Below are 27,078 nucleotides of genomic sequence, written 5' to 3'. Positions count from 1 at the left end.
GTTGTGTAAAATGCACTTCAGAGCATATAGAAAGTTATGGCTTCTTGAAAAAGCTTAGAGTAAGGCAAAATGTGAGAAAAGGAAGAAAAAAGTAACGTGGATGGTGTGGGGAGCCCAAAAGGAGAAGGACTCAGAGGTGAGGACTGGAGGGTGTGTGTGTGGGGGGGGGGGTTGAAATGGAGGTCCAGTCATCATTTAACTTTAAGTCCAGACCTGTACATAGACTTGTTGCAATGTATCACTGTTGCAACTAAGTGCCAGTAACTCTAACTGCCCCTTTGTTAGACGGCTCAACATAGTGATAGTGTGGCACATAGGCCTGTTGTAATGTAAAAGATTGTAGCTGCAGGTCTGTCTGTGGATACTACTCCTAAAAGTTTGCAGCATGAAATAAAGGGTTGCTTAGAATGGATGGCATTGTTAGGATGATACTTATACTGGAAGTGCCTAGGGGGCCCCCAGCTTGATATTTGCTGGGGGCCCCCAAAATGCTAACACCGGCCCTGCTCACAGGGATGAGATTGCAGGGGTATGAGGCGATGTAGGATACACTGAGGGGTTAGCTCTAAAGAGGCAAGATAGGAGACATAGGTGATGTGCCCTTTTTGGAGACAGGAGCATTTGGCCTTGAATTTGAAGATGAGTGATAAGACAATTTCTCAACTTGGCCATGTTAGAGTTTTTTTGCAATTTCCTATAAATTGTTTACTTCAGTAAGTTGTTGAAACTATTGCCTTGTTTGTTTTTGTAGCACTTTTTATTCTGCACAGTTTATGTTCTCTGTTACATTTGTTACCTTAGCACACATCCAACTGTGAGAAAATACCAGCTCTGTATGTCTTTCCATACAAAACATTAAACTCAGTAATACTTAAAAATACTTATTTGAGACAGAACTATATAATATATAAACAACTTTGTTGCTTTAAAACTCTACTTGATGATCATTTTTTTAACTTAATAGAAATCAGTGATACGCCTGAAAGAGCCAATCTTGGAGCTCATGGCAACCCAGTTGCTGAACCTTTGGTACTCTCCAGGTCTTAGGAAGTACTGCCTTCCCCTGTAGTTGGGTTGTTCATAGAAGAGCCAATAGCCTTCCATCACATTGCAGGAGTGTATGTCTTGGTACTGAAATCAGTCATAGACAGATCGACAGTCATTGAGGCATTCCATCATGTGTTCTCCAAATTCTGGTTTCTCACAGACCTTCATTCTGTAAGAACCTTGTTACTGGAAGAGAAGCAAGTTAACATCAAAAACTAGAAAAACTATACTTTTTTGCTGGAAATTAAGGAGAAATATTCTTTTTTGTGGATGCTCAGAATTTGATAACATATATAGAGCATGTATCCCCTAAAGCTACTCTTTCCTCAAATATTTGATAAATTGCAAATCTAATCAAACATCTCTGCCCCCATGTTATTTATTGTATATCTGACAATAATCATTCTCAGACTCCCATCTTATTCTTCATCCATGATTCATTCATGAAAGATGCTACTCATCTAGGCTAATGAACATTTCTAGTCACGTTACCTCTCTCTCCTTGCTTTTCTCAGTGATATACTTGTTCTGGTAAGATTCATAGGTTCGTACTAAGCTAACTGCACTTGCGAGCCATTTTAAGCCTAGCCAATTATCCCTTGTGAGAATCAAACCCTGCACCTTGTGTTTGTAAGGCGAACACCTTAACCATTAGGCCTCCCTCCCAACCGGACTACTTTTCTAGTCAAAGAGCACTGCAGCAGTTTTTTACTGAACTGTATTCCATGCTCACTGGAGAAGAGGCTGTACTAGGGTGCATAACTCGTATACTTTTATAACACCTCTAAATGTGCTCTCCAGCAGTCTAGTATTTATTTATTTTATTCTGCATGTGTACTTTTTTGTGCCATCCTGTCTTTTCAGTTGGCCCTCCTATAACCAAACATAACCTTCTAGTTCCACTTTTCTGTGAAACAATACAAACTGGCCAAGCAAAATTTTATCTCTGCTTAAGTTCTGTCTGGTGTGGTATTTCTGCTTATTAATGCTGAACTAATTTCATGTCCAACCCAAAAAGGATAGCTCAAGTGGAATTGAGATGAATTTGTGGTTTATTAAGAGATTCCCCCAGAAACCAATGAAAGGATATACTAATGCATATAACTGAAAAAAAATGTTAGTTTTCTTGGTGGGCTAAGGTGCCCAAAGAGCCACATGAAGTGCTTTGGTTCCTATACCATGTTACTTTATGTTACAAACACCAAGACTGTTGTACATTAGGTTAAAAGATGGAACACATTAATTTTTTTTCAATGTTTCAGTATTAATATGCTGTTTCTAGTAGTGTTGCATTATTTACAGGGCTACCATATAGTGTGTTGTTTACTGTCCAGATAGGTATTATGTCTTTTGCGTGGATTTGCATGAAAGGATAAAGGTTAAAGCCATTTAACATACTATAATACTATTTTTGAAATATTTGTAATGAAATATAATATTTATAAAATTATATTCAAACAACAGAGCTTTTTCAGAACTCCTGTCAGAATGTTAGTTCTGAAGAAGTCCTGTAATATTTTTAAGAAGAAGGCACTTAACTGTTTTTATCAACTGATTTCATTTTACTTGTTTAATAAACGAGGCACCTAGTAGTGCTGCTTTCATATTTCTATTGTTATTGGCTAGAAATATATTCCAAATAATGCATCCACTCAGGTCACATGCATGTATTATAACTGAGCAGATTCTTGTATATAGAGGTAAAACATTCCTCTAGCTTTTCCTTTTCCATATTCATTCATTCATTCATTCATTTATTCCCGGTGTACCACCTTAATCCATTTCAGAGTCATGGTGGAGCTTGAGCCTATCCCAGTATACAGTATGAATGAGGCAGTGAAACTGATCCTGGGCAGGGTGCCAGCCCAACTCTGGAGTCACACATGCTTACTCTCACACAGCACACACCTACTGGCAATTTAATGGAGTGCCATTTTACCTTCTGCACACCTCTGAGATATGGGAGGAACCAGAAACAGCCAGCACAATCCTACATGGACACAGGGAGGATCCCACATGGACACAGGGAGGATGCTGAATATAAACATTTCTACCCTTGCGGTCAGACCTGAGGGAATCCAGAAGTTTTTACTAAAGTAGGTTGACTCCCATAGGATTCATTTTGCAAATCTGAAAGACTGGACCATTTATGTACCTCAAACCTTGACCTTAGCCTCCTTACGCCTGTAATGGTTTACTGCCTTTAAGATGTATTTTTTGTTTTACATATGAACATGTTAGGATAGGATATTTTCTAACCAATATAATGCAGACCAGTTCAAAACTTTCCATTGCACATATAGTAGTTTGTTAACTCCTTGAAGATTTTCTTTCTGTTTAGAAATAACTTATTCATATGTAATATATGCACTAATGGAGATGAGATGTGCTAACAACTACACAAGGAAAACATCTGCATTTCCAGTAAAAAGGCTATACTTTCTATCTCACTTGACATGATAAATATTTTTGACTACCAGACATTGTGCATGTTTGTTTTTTATTCCTTACCTGTTGTGGCCTACCAGGTGTGCTTATTTTTTTAAGCACCTTCACTGAATTATCACTTGTGACATAGGCAAACTTGCATTTATATAAAAGTAATCAGACCATATTGACAAGTTCACATTCTCAAATGGTATACATCACATCTACTGTCATATATCATATAGTCAAAGCAACATTACATAAATTCTTAAATTTCTGCCCTCTTTTAAACCTCATTTCTCCTCAGAAACATTATTCTGCATGTATTGTTTCCACAGTTTACATTTTTTCTATGTAATTTACGCCTGCTCTTTTCTAAAGACCCCACTTCCTGTTCTTTTAGCTCTGTTACAATATTCACTACTTCAAGTATAGTTGGTTTAGATTTTGATTTCCATTTTCTAGTAGACCATGTTATTTTTCATTGGTTCATGGGTTACTACTAGGTAGGTATTCTGACCATATAGAGGCTAACTATGCAGCTTGGGGAGTATAGCCAGCAGCTTTACCTCCCTTCTTGCTAAGGACCATACTGCTAATCCCAGGATCAAATTTATGTAAACCCATCAAATCTTCAAGACTTCTCTCAAAAGAGAACAAAGTGTTACACCACTTAAGATGCTTGGGAAGTTTGCCACAAAAGTAGGGAATCCTTTTTGTAATGAACATTTTTCTCCAAGAAGTTCTATTTATCTTGCAATGTTCACAACGTTAGCAGTGTTTGCAGTGTTTCTCAGATGGAAAAGTTCTAGTAAGACAAAGGCTTTCATAGCCCTGAAGGGGCAAGACAAAGATGCTAACACAGGAGTCTGAATGAGATGGAAAAAAGTGAGTGTTTTTTTTTGTCTGTCTGAGTAACTAAGGGAGCTAGGCTGTTTGATTATTTTGTTTAGAAAATGTTGAGGACTTTTAGTTTAGATTTTGTTTAGAAAATGTTGAGAACTATCAATTTGGGTTATATGTTTAGAAGGATACATACTGAATGTTGTATTATATTTAATGACTGTTCTAATAAGGGAAGAATACAGGGGGGGGGTATGTACATATCTTTGATTATTAACTGGGAAATATAAAAGGCTTCTTTACTATAACTGGTACACGATGATCAAAAGACACTGTGTTGTTAATGAATGAACCTAAAACTTTAATGATCATATTGACTATTAGTGGGGTTCCATTTATGTGATAATCAGTGAGATAGACTTGTTTTCTAAAGGCAACTATTCTACTTTTTTGCATTAAATTTAAAATCATTTATGGAGCACCAGGTGCTTACTCTATCCAATCCTTTCATATAAAATGTAAGAGTCTGTAGGGGAGAGAGTCTTAACTCTCAGTCTGCAGTCATCTGCAAATTGGTTAACCAAAAACCGTCTATGTCTGTCTTCATATTAGGCAACTAGATTTTGAAGATAAAGACAGACAGTATAGAGCCCCAAGGCATGCATGTAATGAGTAGTCCGCTGGATGAGAAGGTACCATAACCTCTCACTCGGTGTGTGCTCTGTCTGAAAGCCAGTTTTGCAGTACATTAAATGAGGTAGGGATTAGTATTTAAACAGGTAAGCTAATCAATAATGTCCTTTTGTGGAACTGTATGGAATATCTTGTCGCGGTCAAGCTAAGTTGAATGAACTAAATCATCTAAACTGATGACATGAGTCACATCCTTAAGAAAATCAACCAAATTAAACAGGCAAGACTTACCCTTTTTGAAACCAAACTGGCTATGGCCAGGAGTTTACAAATAATACTAGTGAAGCTAATGGGATGATAATTTCTCGAGTCAGTTACAATGCTGCCTTTAGACAGAAAGATCACTGCTGTGCTCCATACTCAGGCACATAGCCTGGGGAGAGGATAAGATTAAAAGGCTTGTAAAGGAGTACAGCTATGGCTAATAATGTATTTTGTACTAACAATCAAGCAATCTGGTATATTGTATGGGGCCCATGGAGCTACTGTTTTGTGTTGATAATAGCTTGCAGGATCTGGTACATAATGATAATGGGAAGAACACAAGTTAGAAATTCAAGGCAGGGAACATCTGATGAGTAGGAGGGGAAATGTGACCTAAATTTGTCAGCTAGGAGATTGGCAGTAACATTTGTAACAAAACAGGCAGTGCCATTCAATTCCAGTTTAGACCAGTATTTGGATAGTACCTCTAAAACTCCTAACAGAGCTGAAGGCAGCCTTGTGGTTATCCTTTGAAGAGTTTGCTACCTTCAATTGACATTATCTTACTTTTCTTAATGGTGCATTTGACAGCTCTGCAGACTTGCCGAAATCCCTCCTTCTGATATGGGATGGAAATATTTTTATGAGAGGCATATATATTTTTTCTCCTATTATAAGATTTGCATATCTATTTCACCATAGTGGTTTCCCCTCGAATTTCTCTCTATATTTATGATTAATCCATAAAGAATTGTGAATGCATTGATTAAGATGGTTATTAAATTCATGGGTAAGCCCATCCTATCCAAGTACTTAATGTGGGTTTCAGGTGACAATGAAATGGTTCTGTAGTTATTGGTGGTGTGGTAAGTGACCTTATTATATATGACCAAGATGGCAAGGAGTTTAAAATCATAATCAACAAGTATTAGGCAAACTTAACATGGGAATTGATAAAAATGGATACTCTGTTGCCCTAGATGGTCTGAATGATTGATTTGTGCAGCACCCTGATATTGAAGCAGCCTTATCAGGACATTGGAACCAAGTTTTTGTAAGAACATGTTTATGAATGTATTTGAGTGTCAGGAAAGCCATCAGGCAATTTATTATTCAGACTCCTTGTATTGAACAGAACCACCTTAACTTAGGCCAGAATAAAATTTGATAGGTTATAAATTCTGTGCGGAGTCTGCATGTTCTCCCTGTGGTCGCGTGGGTTTCCTCCGGGTGCTCCAGTTTCCTCCCACATCCCAAAGACATGCTGTAGATGGATTGGACACTCTAAATTGGCCCTAGGTGTGAGTGCATGTGTGTGTGTGCCTTCTCTGGAACGTTGGGTGCCAGGCTGGCAACTCGACACTGTAAAACTCCACTGCCAATCATGAGCGGACAGGTGATCCACTGTGGCGACCCCTACCCAGGAAAAGCCGAAAGAAGAAGAAGAAGATATATTCTTACAGATGAACTTTGCCTAAAATGTTACTGGAGCAGCAAAAAAGTCAGCCAGCATGTGGAAGCCTTGAGGAGAAAAGAGATGGCCATCCCTGGCAGAGCAGAATAAACTATCAGTTATCACCTCGCATTCATGTATTTATTTATTTATTTTAATAAAAAAAGTGTTGCAGCTACTTTTTAAAGCTTAAAATAAAGAAATAATCAAACAAACACTGGAAGAGCACCCCATCCCATTGGTGCAACAGGCGGTCACCTAGTTTGCCTAGTGGTTAGGTTGCCTATGGTAACCAATAAAGAAAAGCATAAAGATGACGATTTGTGTAGGTTTATAATATGCTGCAGAGAAAACCATCTGGAACAATGCAGGAAGGTGGTGGCAAAAGCAGATAACATCCTGGGATGTACAGCCAGTAGGATTAGACTCCAGAAAAGTCGATGTATTCTGTTTCCTTCGGATTTATTTACTATATTTACAACTGCTATGTTTCCTTATTTTTTAAGCTACTTCATTTGTGAGCCATAGTCTTTTTCCCCATTGGATATGTTAATTAGCTTCATTTATAGATACAGTGTTTCATTGATAGAAGTTACCAAAGTTTACCCACCTGAAGTCCAGAGATCTCAGTTTTAATTAGCTTAAATACACATTTATCTTGACAGGGAGCCACAGTGTTTTGTGGCAACTGAATCCCAAATGGCTGCCTACTTCCAAGCCTGAAAACTCTCTGAGAATACCTAGTAAAAGTCTTTTAAGCAGGCTCCAGTACTAAATGTCTGAGAACCACCCTATGTGTGGTATCAGGAGTGATCAAGTATCACATCTGACTGCATTTCAAGGTATTACAATTTATATTTGGTATATTAAGGTCCCCAGCCAGCAATATCTTTCCTTTATTTGTCATTCTGAAGAGACGGTCTATAATTTTATTTAGTTTTCCTTCCTCTGAGGAGGAGCTGTGCATACAAATCCTCATGAGGCTTATCCTTCCATCTCCTCTCTCACCTCAACCTCTTAGGCCTTCTACATGTTTACTTGTATGTCCCGTTACTTTCTTTCCTTCTCTTATATAGAGGGCTACACTTCTTCTTATGTTATCAGTCTTTTCTCCATTATTTACTGGTTTATTTTATAAGTACTGTTTTATTATGCACAGTTTATACTTTCTATTGAATGTGTCTCTATGCTTTCTTTTTCTCACCACAACATACATCTTGATATGAAATACCTCAGTATGTCTTTCCAGGGAAAACTTCAAAGTAATTAATATTCAAAAAGACTTGAGTCAGAGCTATATAATATATAAACAATTTTATTGTTTTACAAACTCTTCTTAAAGAGAACTTTTAAAAGGAGTCTGAGCTATATATAATAGCTAAACAGTTTTATTGGTTTTCAAACTCTTTTTAAAGAGAACATTTTAACTTAATAAAAATCAGTGATGCGCCTGAAAGAGCCAATCCTGGAGCTTATGGCACCCCAGTCACTGAACCTTCGGTACTCTCCAGGTTTTAGGAAGTACTGCCTTCCCCTGTAGTGGGGCTGTTCGTAGAAGAGCCAATAGCCTTCCATCACATTGCAGGAGTGAATGTCCTGGTAGTGAAATCGGTCATAGGCAGATGGGCAGTCATCCATGCATTCCATCACGTGGCCTCCAAATTCTGGTCTTTCATAGATCTTCATTCTGTAAGAGCCTTGGTACTGTAAGTGAAACAACAAGTTAGCATTCAAAACCAAAAAAAGGCTATAAGATTTTGCTGGAAATTTAGAAGAAATATTATTTTGTGTAGATGCTCAGGCTTTGACAACAGATGTTGACTGCACATCCCCTAAGCATACTAATTTCCTCAAATGTTTGATACATTTTCAATCTTAGCAGTAATATAAGTATACCAGTAATAACTTCTTCAGTAGACAAAATACTTTAGTTTTTGTACTGGTCTATATTTCCTATACATTGGAAAAAAGGATGCATAGGGTGCATGACCCACACAGTTTTAGAACACTTTTAAGTGTGGTCTGAATCAGTCTAATGTTTACTTATTTCATTCTACATGTTTACATTTTTGTGCCTTTCTGCCTTGATAGTCACCCCTCCTACCACAGGCCTGGAGTTCTAGTTCCAATTTTCTGTGAAATAGAAGAAACTACATCAACAAAATTACATCTCTGCTTAAGCTGTGCCTGGTGTTCTATTCCTGCTTATTTCTCCTGAACTAGTCTCATGTCCAATCAAAAAAGCACCCCCAAAGAGCAGATATGTATTTGTGATTTTATAAAGAGGTTCCTCAGAAACTAATTCAGTGGTATACTAATGCATGCAACTGGAAAAATTTAAAAATATTTTTTCTTGGAGGACAAGGTTTCCCCAAAGATCCACATGCAGTGTTTTGCTTCCCATGCCATGTTACCTTATATAACAAACACAAAAGCTGCTGTACATTAGGTGAAAAATCTACAACACATTCAAACTTTTCAGTATTAATATGCTGCTGTGTTAATTTATTCTTTATACTTAGTGATACCTGATATGTGTTGTTGGCTGCTCAGATGATTGGCTAGGTCACATGCTTTTTCTTGAATTGGTATGAATGGATAGAGGATAAGTATATTTAATGTACTGAAATGATATTTTTGTAATATTTTTAAATGAATTTGAATATTTGTAAAACACATTCTGGGTTATGCATTAACTCTGGTCACATGCATGTATTGTAACTGAGCAGAATTTTGTGTGTACAAGCAAAATCCACCACAGTTTTTACTTTCCGGCCTCCCATAACCATTAATTTATTCATTTTTTGGTGACCTACTTAATCCATTTCATAGTCATGACAGAGTTGGAGCCAATCCCAGTACACAGTGAGAGTGAGGTAGTGAAATTGATCCTGGAGAGGGCGTCAACCCATCCCAGGAGGAACACATGCTTATTCACACACAGCATGTACACACCTAATGGCAATTTAACTGACGGGCAGTTTACCTGTTGCACATTTTTGAGATACTGGAGGAAGCAGGAATACCTACCAGAATCCTACATGGACACAGGGAGGATCCCACATGGATGCAGGGAGGATGTAAGTGCAGACTCTGCACAGATGGCACCCCAGCTGGGAAGTAACTGCAGAATTGAGCACTATGAGGCAGTAACACTAACTGCTGTACCGTGGTGCTGCCCATGCCACTGCAAGACAGTAACACTAACTGCTGTACCATGGTGCTACCCACATCACTGTGAGTCAGTAACACTAACTGATGTGCCATGGTGCTGACCACATCACTGTGAGGCAGTAACACTAACTGCTGCACCATGGTGCTGCCCACATCACTGTGAGGCAGTAACACTAACTGCTGTACCACAGTGCTGCCCACGTCACTGTGAGGCAGTAACACTAACTGCTGCACCACGGTGCTACCCACATCACTCTGAGGCAGTAACACTAACTGCTGTAACATGGTGCTGCCCACATCACTGTGAGACAGTAATACTAACTGTTGTACCACGGTACTACCCATATTACTCTGAGACAGTAATATGAACTGCTGTAACACAGTGCTGCCCACATCACTTTGAAGCAGTAACACTAACTGCTGCACCATGGTACTGCCCATATCACTGTGAGGCAGTAGCACTAACTGGTATACCATGGTGTTGCCCATGTCACTGTGAGACAGTAACACTAACTGCTGCACCATGGTGCTGCTTACATCACTGTGAGGCATTTACACTAACTGTTGTGCCATGGTGCTGCCCACATCACTTTGAAGCAGTAACACTATCTGCTGCACCATGGTACTGCCCATATCACTGTGAGGCAGTAGCACTAACTGGTATACCATGGTGCTGCCCATGTCACTGTGAGACAGTAACACTAACTGCTGCACCATGGTGCTGCTTACATCACTGTGAGGCATTTACACTAACTGTTGTGCCATGGTGCTGCCTATATCACTGTGAGGCAGTAACACTAACTGCTGTACCATGGTACTACCCATATTACTCTGAGACAGTAACATGAACTGCTGTAACACAGTGCTGCCCACATCACTGTGAGGCAGTAACACTAACTGCTGCACCATGGTGTTGCCCACATCACTTTGAGGCAGTAACACTAACTGCTGCACCATGGTGCTGCCCACATCACTCTGAGGCAGTAACACTAACTGCTGTAACATGGTGCTGCCCACATCACTGTGAGACAGTAATACTAACTGTTGTACCACAGTACTACCCATATTACTCTGAGACAGTAATATGAACTGCTGTAACACAGTGCTGCCCACATCACTTTGAAGCAGTAACACTAACTGCTGCACCATGGTACTGCCCATATCACTGTGAGGCAGTAGCACTAACTGGTATACCATGGTGTTGCCCATGTCACTGTGAGACAGTAACACTAACTGCTGCACCATGGTGCTGCTTACATCACTGTGAGGCATTTACACTAACTGTTGTGCCATGGTGCTGCCTATATCACTGTGAGGCAGTAACACTAACTGATGTACCATGGTACTACCCATATTACTCTGAGACAGTAACATGAACTGCTGTAACACAGTGCTGCCCACATCACTGTGAGGCAGTAACACTAACTGCTGCACCATGGTGTTGCCCACATCACTTTGAGGCAGTAACACTAACTGCTGCACCATGGTGCTGCCCACATCACTGTGAGGCAGTAGCACTAACTGGCATACCACAGTGCTGCCCATGTCTCTGTGAGACAGTAACACTAACTGCTGCACCATGGTTCTGCTCACATCACTGTGAGGCATTTACACTTACTGCTGTATCACGGTGCTGCCTATATCACTGTGAGGCAGTAACACTAACTGCTGCACCACTGTGCTGCCCACATTACTGTGAGGCAGTAACACTAACTGCCGCACCATGGTGCTGCCCACATTACTGTGAGGCAGTAACACTAACTGCCGCACCATGGTGCTGCCCACATCACTGTTAGGCAGTAGCACTAACTGGTGTACCATGGTGCTGCCCATGTCACTGTGAAACAGTAAGACTAACTGCTGCACCACAGTGCTGCCTACATCACTGTGAGGCAGTGACACTAACTACTGCACCACTGTGCTGCCCATATCACTGTCTGTGAGGCAGTAACACTAACTGCTGCACCATGGTGCTGCCCGCATCATTGTGAGGCAGTAACACTAACTGCTGCACCATGGTGCTGCCCATGTCACTGTGAGGCAGTAACACTAACTGCTGCATGATGGTGCTTTACACATCACTGTGTGGTAGTAACATTAACTGCTGCACCACAGTGCTTTACATATCACTGTGAGGCAGTAACACTAACTACTGCACCATGGTGCTGCCTCCATCACTGTGAGGCAGTAGCACTAACTGTTGTACCATGGTGCTTCACACATAACTCTGATTCAGTAACACTAACTGTTGCACCATGGTGCTACCATGTCACTGTGAGGCAGTAACACTAACTGCTGGACCATGGTGCTGTCCACATTTCTGTAGTTCTGTAATCTAAGTAGTTGTACCTTACTTTACTCAATTGCTCATGATCTTCATGCAAAAAAAAAAAAACAAGCACTGTGCAATGCCTCTGAAAAATACTGGAAGACAGAAGTGATAAAACACCTTTCACTGGACCCACCGATATTTTACAAGAATCTTTTATGTGAAGATAATACAATGTAAATGCTGGATGCACTGTTTTTGATACTCATGTGTACATGCTATGTGAGTGACATTTATGTATGACATTTATCAACCACTGACTAATAGCTACATTAATGTACTTAAGTCATCTAGGAAACAGACTCTTCTTAAGTAAGCTAACTAGGATGATAAAAGCATTTTTTGAAATACAGAAATCACAGGAGTAACAAGTTCAAGGAGGCATTGAAGTGTTTTATGACCAATGTTAAGAAGTTTAAGTAACTAACAAGAAACCTAAGAATCAATGGTATCAGAAAATGAGTATGATATAGTGGTAATGTCAGAAACATGGTTTTCTAATGTTAATAGACCTATTACTGTCAGAGGTTACACTGGCTATCATAGTTACAGGAAAGATAAGAAAGGAAGGGCAGTTTCTGTTTATTTGAACAGAATGCTATTCCCAGTTGTTACTTTCAACAGTAATGTACACGAGATGACTGGAGTTAGGATTTGTTTGAATAAAACTGATAGGTATATAAGTGCTTGTAATAGGCACCCAAATCAGTCTAAGGATGACCAGGACTCATTTATTGTAATGTTGAATCACCTTTTGTTGATTGATTATGATATTATTGCTGGTGATTTAAATGCTCCCATTGTCAGTTGGATGTTTTTGTCAATAAATATCAGCACACTGGGACAACTGGCAGAAGCCAGTAAGCACTTATGCTACAGACAGATTGTAACAAAAACAAACAAAGGATAACTTACTGGACATAGTACTAGTTAATGAAGGACAGATAGCTGGTGACTATAGTTTTCTGCTTGAGTTGGACAGGTCAGACCACTTATGCCTTAATTTGGAGTTTGTAGGGAATTGTTTTAAATGGTTTGAATGGGTAGACAGCTGTAGAAATCATTTCACTGAGCCAACAACAATGAAATAATTAGAGAGAGAGATATTCAAAACTGGAACTGGAGAAAATGAACCATAAGACTATTTCAGTCTTTTGGAGGATTTTTTTATGATTTTTGAATCATTTAGTAGATTTATTCCATTTGTGAAACACACATACTGCAGTAAACTAGGTTCATGGTGGAGTTCAAACTTAGAAAAAGAAAAACTGAGGAAACAGTATAGTTGGATGGCCTGTAAAAGGAGACCGTGCAAAGATAATAAAAACAGATTCCAGATGACAAAATGAAATATTAAGAAACTGTTAAGTTCCTCCAGGTACGGTTATGAGTATAAATTTGTTGAAAACACTGCTGCCAACTGAAAGCTTTATTTTGACATTTAAAAGACATTACCTGAAGGATAAACTATCAAATATAGTTTAGAACACATTATGCTAATAGAACCTAAACTGTTGACTAAAAATTTACAAAAGCTAAATCTACTTCTTGACATGGAGATTTAACAACTGATCACCTTTGGGTAGAAATTTGGAGTGGTCTAATTCTAGAATTAGTGCAAAAAACTTTTAAAGTTATTAAATCTGCCATTGTAGCAAGCCTGGATGTACTTATGGGTATTTTGTAACAAAAATAGTTGGCAAGTTGACTAATTGTTTACAGCATCTATATCAGAAATCCCTTTGCTGTAGTTATATTCTACAACTATGGTAAGAGGCACATGTAGTTCCTATTCAACATGGGGGCTCTGCAATGTAGACTGACACCTATCAGCTGATAGGCCTGGCCTGCATATTTGGGAAATTTCTTTAGTGTATATTACGTAATTTCCTCTATGAATATCTACAAGCAAGACTTGACTTTTCTCTGCGTGGCTTCTTGGAGATCATTCTCGTATACCCAATCTCATTAGTTTTTATAGAATAATCTGGGAAGCAGTTGACCATGCACAACAGGAAATTGTTGTATATCTGGGTCTTTTGACAGCTTTGAAAACAGTGTCCCACAATAAAACATTAAGTATTATGAGAGATAAAAAATAATTATTACATCATATGATGGGTTTTCATTGGTTGGATGGAAGAACTTGCAGGGTCAGAATATGCAATGTGTCATAAGTAAAAAAAAAGAAGATGGAGTACTGCAAGGTTCGGTACTGGGATATAAACTGTTTTTACATTTATGCCACAGTCAGGAAAGATAAAATTATGTGTAGCAAATTTGCAGATGACACAAAAGTTGGCTTAACAGGATCATCATAGTGTGCAATCCTTTATGGACATTCTGGAGATTGGGTCAAAAAATATGGAGATAAAACAAAGAAATCCAAAGTGGCTCATTTTAGTAATAGTAACTCTAGTTATTTTTATATGGTGAACAATAACATACTGGAAGAAGTATCATGCATAAAGGATCTTGGGTTAATAATTGACAAACACTTTACATTTGAGACCAATATAGGTATAACTGTAAGAACATGCTATGTGTCTGCTAAATACATTTTTAGAACTCTTTTAAGCAGAGATGAGATAAGCCAACAGTTAGACTACATATTTAATTTTGTGCAGCTATCAGCATTTATAAGCTTGAACAGATTAAAAGACTGCAAAGAGTATAAGGGTACTATATTTGGCAAATTTGAAAGGTTAAAAGAATAATATAAACAAAGTCACTGTTCTCAATAAATGATAGACTAATAAGAGGCAATTTAATTCTAATTTACAGGTGTATACATGATCCCATGCTGCAAATATGGGTATTGAAATTACAAAACACCATACTGAGACATGCAATAATGGTGAATTTGTGGTTGCTCCAAAAGTGTTGGCAGAATGAAAAATTGCTTTTTTCACTGTAGAGTGAGGTAGCTGTGGAAACCACTTTCACTCAGAATTAGGAAGGTTGACAGTCTGACTGACTTTAAGGGGGGCCTGAACAACTGGTTGGGAGACAGAAATATATGATATATCCCTGTTTCTTGGCAAGTTTCCAGAAGGCCTATCATAAGACTTAAAGTTTATAACTAACAAACACTGAAACATTAAAAATACAAATATAAGAAGAAAAAAGGACATAATTTGTATACTTAATCATATAGAATAGATGGCTGAAATTATGTTTGTGTGTGTGTGTGTGTGTGTGTGTGTGTGTGTGTGTGTGTGTGTGTGTGTGTGACCCTCCCTACATTGCCTGTACTGGTCTCTTTTGATGAACCTTTCGATCTGCCTTGTCTCAGTGCCCCTACACAGTCTCTGTAGCAGGGAGGCTTCTGTCGCTGGTCGTAACAACCTCTACTTCTCATGCATGACATATATTACTATAAGTGCATTTTTTTTGCATGTTACTATTTACACACCCTGCAGTGTGCATGATCTTCATGGACTTCCCTGTCACTTTGTTTCCATAAGATAGGGGACTCCATGAGGGATTCATGAGCCAGGCAAAAGCCCCACCCTTAAAGTAAGAGAGCTGGTCTGACCTGCTTGATCCCAGCCACTAGTTCATCTGAAACAGGAAACAGCAGCAGGCTAGATCAGGTAATTATTGTGACACTTACAGCAAACAAACAAAAAAATCAGTTTCAACCAGATGAAAAAAAATGATTGCAATTCATTAGTTTATCTCAGTATGAAATGCATGTGAGGCAGGTGGTGAAATTAATGTTAGTAGAACCATCATCCCAGTGCTGTTAGTCCATTTGATGTGTGTATACCTGTAAGTGTGGCATATGGATATTTTAAGCAGAACAGATGAAACATCCCAAAACTAACACTGAAAGACACATGTCTACTGTATGAGAAAAAAGAATATGGTACAAACATGTGTCTTGTTTATGAGAGAAAACAAAAGAAGAGTCCTTCAATGTGTACCATGAAACAGTTGTTTTGCTGGGAACAGAATATATATGTATCTTATGTTGCAAAGACTTACTTCTAGTTGACAGTATTGAAGCATTAGCAGTACATGTCTTCTTCCAATATTAAATATTAATGTTAGTGCATTGCAGACTACATAGCTTACTGCCAAACTTAAAGACTGTTATTTTGTGTAGAATAGATGCCTCTTCCATGTCTGTGCATTCAGCTGGCATCTCTTAAGACCAGGAGTGACACGGAGGTATCATGTAGTACAAGACTGAACCATACAACTGCTTTTTCCCATCATTCCTTTCACCCATCTTGCTTTACTATCAGCTGTCAAAGTTTATCATTTTGCATCTTTAACCAGCATTCACTGCAGTCATGAGTGTCCGCCAACTTCCCACCATCAAAAATTGTCTAGAGGAGTAAAGCAAACTGTAGTCGGATACTTAGATCTAATCCATTGCCAAGTAGACTGCTAGCACTGTCATAATACAGTATTTATTGCCCTCTCTAATATAGTTGATTGGTTCGATCCTCGGCTGGGGTGCCTTCTGTGCGGAGTCTGCATGTCCCCCCTGTGGTCATGTGGGTTTCCCCCGGGTGCTCCGGTTTCCTCCCACATCCCAAAGACATGCTGTAGGTGGATTGGACACTCTAAATTCGCTCTAGGCATGAGTGTGTGTGTGTGTGTGTGTGTGTGTGTGTGTGTGTGTGTGTGTGTGTGTGTGTGTGTGTGTGTGTGTGTGTGTGTGCCTTCTGTGGAAGGTTGGGCGCTGGGCTGGCAAATCGACACTGTAAAACTCGACTGCCAATCATGAGCAGACAGGTGAACTGCTGTGGCGACCCCTAACCAGGAAAAGCCGAAAGAAGAAGGAAAAGAAGAAAGATTTTGGTGAATGTTTTTGTCTGTATTTGCTGTACAAGCTTGGTCTAGTGCTTGTTTAGCCAGTTAAGGAGTTCAGAAATAGGCCCCTGGCATGACCATCCTGCTATGACTTCATCTGGCAACATAATCTTTGCCAAAATACTCAAGACACAACCACTTCTTACACCAGAAGAAAATATGATTTATTTAACTAGACTGCATAAATTGATAATCCTATAGGCTCCTGACACTGCTCTATTCCCATGTCTGGGAAGGGAATTGGGTTCACTTTTTTACATTTTTAAGTATGTTCTGACCTCCTGTGACTAGTTAAAAGTGCATCCACTGATGTCAATAAGTCCCAGTCTTTGCAATTGTGTAATTATACCACAATTTGCATTAGAGAGCACTGCATTATCTTTCTTCACTTTTAGGAATTCTTTCAGAACTCCTTGTAGAACTAGTGTCACTCCCCTCTCCCAGACTCCCTTATCTAGCCAAGATCATGTGGCTTCCAGGGCAAAGCCCCCATTTGCCAGTCCCACCACCAGACTGATACCTCAAAAAAGTCCTCAGCATTGTGGGCAAAAAAAAATGCAACATTAAATATAAAAAAAAAAACTATGCTTTCTGATAATGCAGAATGCATTCTGGGACCAACCAGCATCTCTTCAAAAACACCGATCATGCTCCTGACACCTTGCATCTGTGGCATTACCCCCCATCATCTTTCCCTTCCTATGCATTTGCATCTAGCATATTCATCTAGCCTGGATTTAATGTCTGCTAAACAGTGAACACCGATAGAAGGAAAAGAATACAATTTTCAGTGACTACTTCTTATTTTCCCTGTTTTAGTAAACTTCAGTATCACTCCATTTTTTCTATATTCTACACCTGAGAAATACTGTGTCCCATGCTGATAACATTTACTTTGAATGATCTATTTTGGCTCAGCATAGAAATGATTAAAAGGTAAAGATGTTCCTGTTCAAACTTTTCAAGTGACGACTCACACACACTGTGTATACTTATGTGGTAGTTCACACACTGTGTATACTCATAAGTGATGATTCACACACTGTGTATACTCACAAGTATCAGTTCACACACTGTTTATACTTACAAGTGATGATTCACACACTGTGTATACTTAGAAGTGGTGGGTGTGTATACTCACAAGTGATGATTCACACACTATATATACTCACAAGCGATGATTTACACACTGTATACTCACAAGATCTCATTATTTCTTTTGTCATCTAGCTATACTTTCACTGTGCTTTTATCATTCCTGTTCAGCTTTTTAATTCTGATTTTCCTCTGCACTGGTTGACAGTCATTTCTCTCTCTCTTTACTTTACTTCTTTAGAAGTCAGTTATGGTCTGCTTTAAAATATCTGTTCTCCATGGGTCATTTTAAACTGCAACAGATACCAAGACAACAGTACGATGTGGAAATAGAAACCCCCCCCCTCACTTACATGTGGAATCCTGCGGCAGGAATGTATGCGGTCTCCGAAGCCCATCCAACTCTGGTAGTCAGGGTACTCCCCCCTCTTCAGGAAGTACTGGTACCCCATATAATTGGGGTTCTCATAGACCATCCAGCACCCACTTTCTACACGGATGGAGTTACAGTGGCTGAAGTACGAATGTAGATTATCGCAGTCAGTGGAACATTCATAGCAGCGACCCTTGAAATTTTTGTCCTCATAAAAGATTATCTGTAATTACAAAAAAATGTAGAACAGTGCCCTACATTTATATAATATAGATGTTACTTACATTTACATGCTACTGGAAATGATTACCTTTCCCATTTTTGGTTTCAAATTGCTGGAAGTACAGCTGAATGCTCTGAAACAAGTTCTGACAGACTAACAGATAAGCGTGTTGTATATATACAACTATACAACTGATGATGCAGTTTACGTAGCAAAATGCTTTATTTAAATTAAGCAGAAAGTCAGCAGAATGTGAGAGGCATCCCTTTCATCGCAGCATTACTGTAGTACACTGCCAGGTGGTTTCATTCACTTTATGTATGGCCTTGTTAGGCCTTTTCATTGAGTATTGTGAGTTCCCAATGTGACAGCACTGAAGATTCTGGCAAACAGCCATTCTAGTGAAAATAAGCTGGGCGGCAGCTGTCATTTTATTTTGAATGTCATTCATTTCAAATGAATCATGTAGCTAGTCCTTGTTGGAAATAAAAGTTAATGAATTTATGAAAAATATGTGACTGAATTTATGCAAATATGCATCTCCAAAATAGCCTTCCCTTTACAAGTACAGTGAATGCTGTGTAGATATTTTCAGTGTACTGCATATTGTAGAACTGTAGCTAAATGTGGAAAATGAAGCCGAAATATAATTAAGCAATAACCAACGATGTGGTGTGGTATATTGAAGATTTACCTATGGTTGGTGTGATTTAATCACAAGGGCGAAGCCTGAGTGATTAAATAAAGCCAACCGTTGGTAAATTTCAATATACCACAGCCACAGAGTTGGTTATTGCTATTATACAATGACATTATTTAAGAAAAAAAATACTTTTCTTAAATAATGTGTTTGTATAATGGCACATTACTGTTCTTCTGCTGGTTGTGGTACACTGCTTCCTTGTTTTGATGTACTGAGCATGCGTATGGGACTTGCGTCCCATGCATACCCAGTACATCAATGTTTTGAAACAGAAACAACGGAGAAAAGAAAGTCTCTGTTGCTCCGTTTTTTTCTTTTTTTGTTTTCATTTTTTTAAAAAACATTTGAGCCATTTATACCAATGGAAAAAAGTCAGGGCGACCGGACCTTTTTCCGTTGTTATGTTGTGCGATTTATAATGGGCACACTGGCCAATCAGTGTGCACATTTTGGAATATTAATGGGGGGGTCATTCTATAATAAACATTATAAGATGGAAGTAGAATTCTGGCTTATGAAGGGTGGGGTCAAGTGAATATTAATGTACGCTTTTCACTTTGTCAGTCTGTAGCAGTTTATTTTGTGTGTGAAAATTAAAGACAGGGAAATATTTGTTAGGGTGCAGTCACTAAATTCAAGGGAGGCATAGCAGACTAGTGTGTTTTATTTTATTTCATTTAATTTAAGTTTATTAACTGGAAGACTAAGCTCATACAATGATTCTTTTCAGTCACACTGCAGTCCAGAAGGCATAGAAAGAACATACAACAATTAACAAGAACAACATTTCATTCTAAAGATTTACAATATGGCCTTAAGGCAAAAACAGAACATATAACAAGTAAACATTACAGAGACATAAACTGCATCCTGGTAAAATGTGTTTAGTTACAGCCTTCATTTCGCACACGCACCTCTTTCTCTCTCTCTCTATGTATACACATATATATATATATATATATATATATATATATATATATATATATATATCTGTACAGTATGTATACACATGCACATGATCGCACACACACACACACACACACACGCACACACACGCACAAACAAATCTGCACAAAATACAGTTAAAATAGCAGTCACTGCAATCTGCAAAACAGATGGAGATGGTTGGAATATTTTACTGTACAGTGTGGTAGTAAGCCACGAGACTAGAGGGTTGTGAATGAAGGAGAAAGATGATTAGAAGAAGTAAAAACAATTCTGTTATTCTATACTGATAATTCACAAACAGAAACAGCTCTTCGGTTTGAGATTTTCCTTAAATCACTTCAAGCTGCTTAGAAGTTACCAAAGGGGTTAAAACAGCAAAAGACAAAAAGGATATTTCAGTACACAAATTTTAAGGAAGGCAAGTGCCTCTGTAACACATTGGAGGTGGGATAATGACAGTAGGTTGGTCAAAGGACTAGAACAGGTAAGACAGAATGCTAATTAGAATAGAACTATCATTGTTCAATGATGCTGAAATAGAAGGCAACATGACTAGCAAGGTAGGTAGGGAAACGTAATCTTACATTCAAAGCTAAGTCAAACCTTTAGGATTTCACAGTAGTGATTATGTCTTTCAGGCAAGTCAACACTGACTTTAGCTTTTCTTTAGGAGAAATATGTTGATTATGATAAGATAAAATCAGTTTCTAAGGATATCAGGATATATCTATAGGGGTGGGGGTTAAGAAAGAAGAAGGAGAAAGAAATGCATTTCTGTGAAGCAATGAACAGTTATGGGTAATACAGATGTACAGAGATTAGTGTTGCTTCCTTACAGGGCTTTGTAGTACTGTGGTTCCATTTCTAGCTTGGGTACCTTGTGTGTGTTGTCTGCATATCTAATATGTGTCAGCATGGGTTTTCGCCTACGTCTCCTCACATCCCAGAGCGAAGCCAGTATGTTAATGGCAATGAATTAAAATGTTTAATTGTGTATACATTTCATGTTTGTAGGTGTGCATATAGAGATAGAGTGGCGTCTTGTCCAGAGGTGATTCTCTGCATTTTGCTCACTGCCTGTCAGATAGGCATTGTCACACTACAACCCTTAATAGTATAAAGTGGGTAACAAATTGAATGAAGAAGGAGCAGTTGTGGTTGGAGTTGTTAAAGGCCTCTTAATGTTTTGCAAGTCATGTGTTTAATTGAACTTTTGCATATACATATAAACTAAGGACAGCAGCAGAGATTCTATAGCCAGCAGACAAAGGGAAAATAAGGTAGCAAACAGACAAAACTGATTTCCCCCTTGATACTTAAATAATGTGTTTGTATAATGGCACATTACTGTTCTTCCGCTGGTTGTGGTACACTGCTTCCTTGTTTTGATGTACTGAGCATGCGTATGGGACTTGCGTCCCATGCATACCCAGTACATCAATGTTTTGAAACAGAAACAACGGAGAAAAGAAAGTCTCTGTTGCTTTGTTTTTTTCTTTTTTTGTTTTCATTTTTTTAAAAAACTTTTGAGCCATTTATACCAATGGAAAAAAGTCAGGGCGACCGGACCTTTTTCCGTTGTTATGTTGTGCGATTTATAATGGGCACACTGGCCAATCAGTGTGCACATTTTGGAATATTAATGGGGGGGTCATTCTATAATAAACATTATAAGATGGAAGTAGAATTCTGGCTTATGAAGGGTGGGGTCAAGTGAATATTAATGTACGCTTTTCACTTTGTCAGTCTGTAGCAGTTTATTTTGTGTGTGAAAATTAAAGACAGGGAAATATTTGTTAGGGTGCAGTCACTAAATTCAAGGGAGGCATAGCAGACTAGTGTGTTTTATTTTATTTCATTTAATTTAAGTTTATTAACTGGAAGACTAAGCTCGTACAATGATTCTTTTCAGTCACACTGCAGTCCAGAAGGCATAGAAAGAACATGTAACAATTAACAAGAACAACATTTCATTCTAAAGATTTACAATATGGCCTTAAGGCAAAAACAGAACATATAACAAGTAAACATTACAGAGACATAAACTGCATCCTGGTAAAATGTGTTTAGTTACAGCCTTCATTTCGCACACGCACCTCTTTCTCTCTCTCTCTATGTATACACATATATATATATATATATATATATATATATATATATATATATATATATATATCTGTACAGTATGTATACACATGCACATGATCGCACACACACACACACACACACACACACACACACACACACACACACACACACACACACACACACACACACGCACAAACAAATCTGCACAAAATACAGTTAAAATAGCAGTCACTGCAATCTGCAAAACAGATGGAGATGGTTGGAATATTTTACTGTACAGTGTGGTAGTAAGCCACGAGACTAGAGGGTTGTGAATGAAGGAGAAAGATGATTAGAAGAAGTAAAAACAATTCTGTTATTCTATACTGATAATTCACAAACAGAAACAGCTCTTCGGTTTGAGATTTTCCTTAAATCACTTCAAGCTGCTTAGAAGTTACCAAAGGGGTTAAAACAGCAAAAGACAAAAAGGATATTTCAGTACACAAATTTTAAGGAAGGCAAGTGCCTCTGTAACACATTGGAGGTGGGATAATGACAGTAGGTTGGTCAAAGGACTAGAACAGGTAAGACAGAATGCTAATTAGAATAGAACTATCATTGTTCAATGATGCTGAAATAGAAGGCAACATGACTAGCAAGGTAGGTAAGGAAACGTAATCTTACATTCAAAGCTAAGTCAAACCTTTAGGATTTCACAGTAGTGATTATGTCTTTCAGGCAAGTCAACACTGACTTCAGCTTTTCTTTAGGAGAAATATGTTGATTATGATAAGATAAAATCAGTTTCTAAGGATATCAGGATATATCTATAGGGGTGGGGGTTAAGAAAGAAGAAGGAGAAAGAAATGCATTTCTGTGAAGCAATTAACAGTTATGGGTAATACAGATGTACAGAGATTAGTGTTGCTTCCTTACAGGGCTTTGTAGTACTGTGGTTCCATTTCTAGCTTGGGTACCTTGTGTGTGTTGCCTGCATATCTAATATGTGTCAGCATGGGTTTTCGCCTACGTCTCCTCACATCCCAAAGCGAAGCCAGTATGTTAATGGCAATGAATTAAAATGTTTAATTGTGTATACATTTCATGTTTGTAGGTGTGCATATAGAGATAGAGTGGCGTCTTGTCCAGAGGTGATTCTCTGCATTTTGCTCACTGCCTGTCAGATAGGCATTGTCACACTACAACCCTTAATAGTATAAAGTGGGTAACAAATTGAATGAAGAAGGAGCAGTTGTGGTTGGAGTTGTTAAAGGCCTCTTAATGTTTTGCAAGTCATGTGTTTAATTGAACTTTTGCATATACATATAAACTAAGGACAGCAGCAGAGATTCTATAGCCAGCAGACAAAGGGAAAATAAGGTAGCAAACAGACAAAACTGATTTCCCCCTTGATACTTACAGAGAGGTGGACATGGGAAAAAATCATATATTTCAAGCAGCCGTCTTCCTTTGGTGTAGAAGAAGAGGTTTACGGATGCAAAGTGTGTTCAGTAAAGTTTCAGATAAATACATATTAGGACTTCAATATACAGTTTCTGTAATAAACAAGAAAGCAAAGCTTTTTCAGTTCACAAAATACAAGCCTTGATATTTTTATGCTCTCTCTCTCTCTCTCTCTCTCTCTCTCTATATATATATATATATATATAAAATCCAGACAAGAAAGTGCTGCTCATCTTCTCAGAACCACAAACCACACACAGGATACCAAGATAGTTTTACTTTAGCGCTTTTGTCAAGTACAGACTTCTTCAGAATAGTACAAAACCAAATAAAATCTATTTTTAAAACCAACTCTGACAGTTCATTGGACAAGAAATAATTAATTACATGATGACATCATTTCCCCTAACAATTTTTTAATATACAAAATAATGAAACATAAACCAAATGGTGAATAAAGATACATGACAGTGACTTTAAAAAAACATCATGTATACACCAACATCAAAAATATTAAAAACAATACATAGATTTTAACCTAAGCAAAGACCTGATGGACAACCTGTTACTGAGCCCAGGCGTTTGACAGGCATTAGCTCTTATTTGCCACTTTAGTTCCAAAAATTCAAAGTAATCATCAAGTAGTCCCTCACGAGAACCCAGTTCGACATGATCAATGGCACCAAATTTGAAAGAGTGTGTGGGAAACATCCTAATGTGTTTGTAGAGTGCGTTACTCTCATTATGCTGTTTGATGTCATATAAATGTTGGTAAATTCTCTGTTTAAGAGCTCTCTTGGTTTTACCTATGTGAAAACCATCACAGGAGTTGCATACTGCAATGTAAACAACCCCTTTAGAATAGCAATAATACTTTTTCTGTGGCATAATAGTCCTGAACCCGTTTCCTACCAATTTGACTTTCCATCTCCCACATCTAAAGTTACCACTGTCACTTGATTTGCATACTTTTTTCTCAACTAATCCCTTCAGTGAGATATCCTTTTTGTACACCACTAGGGGTTGTCCACCTAGTCAATTGACCACATCATTGTCTAAATTGAATATCGACCAAAATTTAGATATGACCTGTTTAATGTCAAAAAATGTAAGGTGTGAAGGAGAGTTAAATCCATGTTAAATCTACTCTTCCCAACCAGGTCAGTCCTATCCCTTTTGGGTCCACAGGTGGGCAGCAGGACACTATAAATCCCCTGTTCCCTTTTCATTATGACCTCTTCAGCTAAACTGCTAATAAAGTTGGGGGGGGTATCCCCTCCCCTTCTCTCCATTTCTTGCAGTATTCCACATTATATCACAAAGTCAATGTCATCGGATACCATTCTAGCCAGTCTAAGATATTGCCCTTTGAGTAAGGATTTCTTTTGGTGTAAAGGGTGCCAGCTCTGAAAATGTAGCAAAGAATTAGAGTAAGTGGTCTTCCTGTACAAATGGGAAGTAAACACTTTCCTATCATAGTCTTTTTTAATGGCAATGTCTAGGTAGTGTAAAAGATTGTTGTCTTTGACCATAGTACATTTCAAAAATTCGGTGATATTGTTAATGTAAGTAAAAAAAAAATCTATCCAAATCATTCTCACTGCCTTTCCATAAAAGGACTGAATCATCTAAATATCAGCCATACAGTGCCCAAAAATGTTAGAAGTCTGAATTCAAAATATATAAATCCTCCCACTAGGCAAGAACAATGTTAGCAAAGGCAGGGGCACAACTAGCATCCATGGCAACCACCTGTATCTGCTTAAAAATCTGCCCCTCAAAATTGATAAAATTATTGTCAAGAACTAACTCCATACAGGTATGAATTAGGATGGTGTGGTCCATACTGGTATTAAAGCAAAGATAATCATAAAACCATTCAAGACCTACGTCATGGGGGATTACAAAAAAAGGTCATAAATGTCAATAGTGACCATGATTAAATTGTCGGCATACATTTCTCGCTTGATTTTCCCAAGGAAATCCCATGAGTTCTTAATCACCCATTGTCTATCATCCAATACATGCTTCACCTTGCTGCCGATAAATTTAGCTAGGCAAAACGTTTTTGAAGCTTTTGTGTCCACAATTAGACATAAAGGTGGATTGGCAATGGATTTGTGGACCTTGGGGATTCCAAAAATGGTGGAAATTATTCGGTGCTTGAAATCAAGAAACTCGTAAAGGTCAAGACTGATTTGACCATTAAGGAGTAGTTCCTCGATTGTCAGGTTGATGTTCCTATAAGCTATATTTAGCTCATTTCTAGACACTTCAACATAGGTTTTGCTAAACAGCAATTCAAAACTTTTACCATTATAAACATCACTATTCATAACAACCAACCCCCCACCTTTGTCAGGTTTCATAAGTCTTAAATCACCTCTATCAAATATAACATGTAGCAAAACTCCTTCAGCCTGGGTGAGGTTGGAAGTGTCACGATGCCTGTCATTCTTAAGGACTTCCCTAATCTCTAACTCACACAAATGTTCAAAAATTTGCACCATAGGGTATACAGGGGGTATAAATGTGCTAGATCTAGATAACCATCCCGAGTTCACACTCAGACCTCCATCAGAAAAATGCAATGCAAGGTTCAACTTTCTACAAAAGGTATTAAGCTGTAAAATTTTATCAACTATGTTGGCTTTCCGTGCTGGCACAAAATTAAAACCTTTAGAAAACAATTCCGCCCATCTGGGACTCACATTAACCTGACTGTAATCATACACAGTAAAATCACCAGCAAAGCTTTTCACAATATCGACACCATCATTTTCTACCAAACAGTCCATGTTTATCTCTGAAAGGATCCCCTTCTCCCCCTCCACTGACCCTGACGAGATTGGTGACCAGACCTCCAGTTCATTTGGCCCTGGTTGTTCTGGTTCCTTATTCTCTCTGATCTCCTGAGGTGTGGTTGATCTAAAGGGACATCCCTAGAATTACCATTGAAATCATCACTTTCAGTGTAGTTACTAAAATCAGTGTGAGAGTTACTATTAAAATAAGAAGCTTGTTGCCCAGTTGGTGGATCGTGAAAGGCCTTACTGGCCTTATAGTCGTTTTTGTCCCTTTAGTGCTTCTTTTCTTTTCTAGTTTTTAATTTCTGTAACTCAATGTCAACAAGCTTGAAAATGTTAAAAGAACTTGTTTTTCCTATGGTCAAACAGTAAGTCATTTTTGATAATGACTTCTAACC

The 27,078-nt window shown here is 38.3% G+C and overlaps 1 protein-coding gene across 3 annotated transcripts; it reads right to left on the bottom strand.

The window, feature by feature from the left end:
- Positions 1-8,095: 8,095 nt before the first annotated feature.
- Positions 8,096-18,784, bottom strand: LOC122805656 (gamma-crystallin M2-like). 3 transcript variants are annotated; one of them, XM_044075958.1, is made up of 3 exons: positions 18,776-18,784; positions 18,430-18,688; positions 8,096-8,364 (listed from the first exon to the last, which is right to left on the bottom strand). In XM_044075958.1, the coding sequence occupies exons 1-3, from the start codon at positions 18,782-18,784 to the stop codon at positions 8,096-8,098; spliced, it is 537 nt and encodes a 178-aa protein (XP_043931893.1). The 3 variants fall into 3 exon arrangements, with proteins under 3 accessions (XP_043931893.1, XP_043931895.1, XP_043931894.1); XM_044075960.1 differs by having other exon boundaries at positions 18,442-18,688; XM_044075959.1 differs by having other exon boundaries at positions 8,096-8,371; positions 18,446-18,688.
- Positions 18,785-27,078: the final 8,294 nt, after the last annotated feature.

Source organism: Protopterus annectens, chromosome 6.part1, assembly GCF_019279795.1.
Source record: "Protopterus annectens isolate FY-2018-M chromosome 6.part1, PAN1.0, whole genome shotgun sequence".
NCBI lineage: Eukaryota > Metazoa > Chordata > Ceratodontiformes > Protopteridae > Protopterus > Protopterus annectens.
Note: the sequence above shows the minus strand (reverse complement) of the source record. Positions and strands in the feature narration are given on the sequence as shown.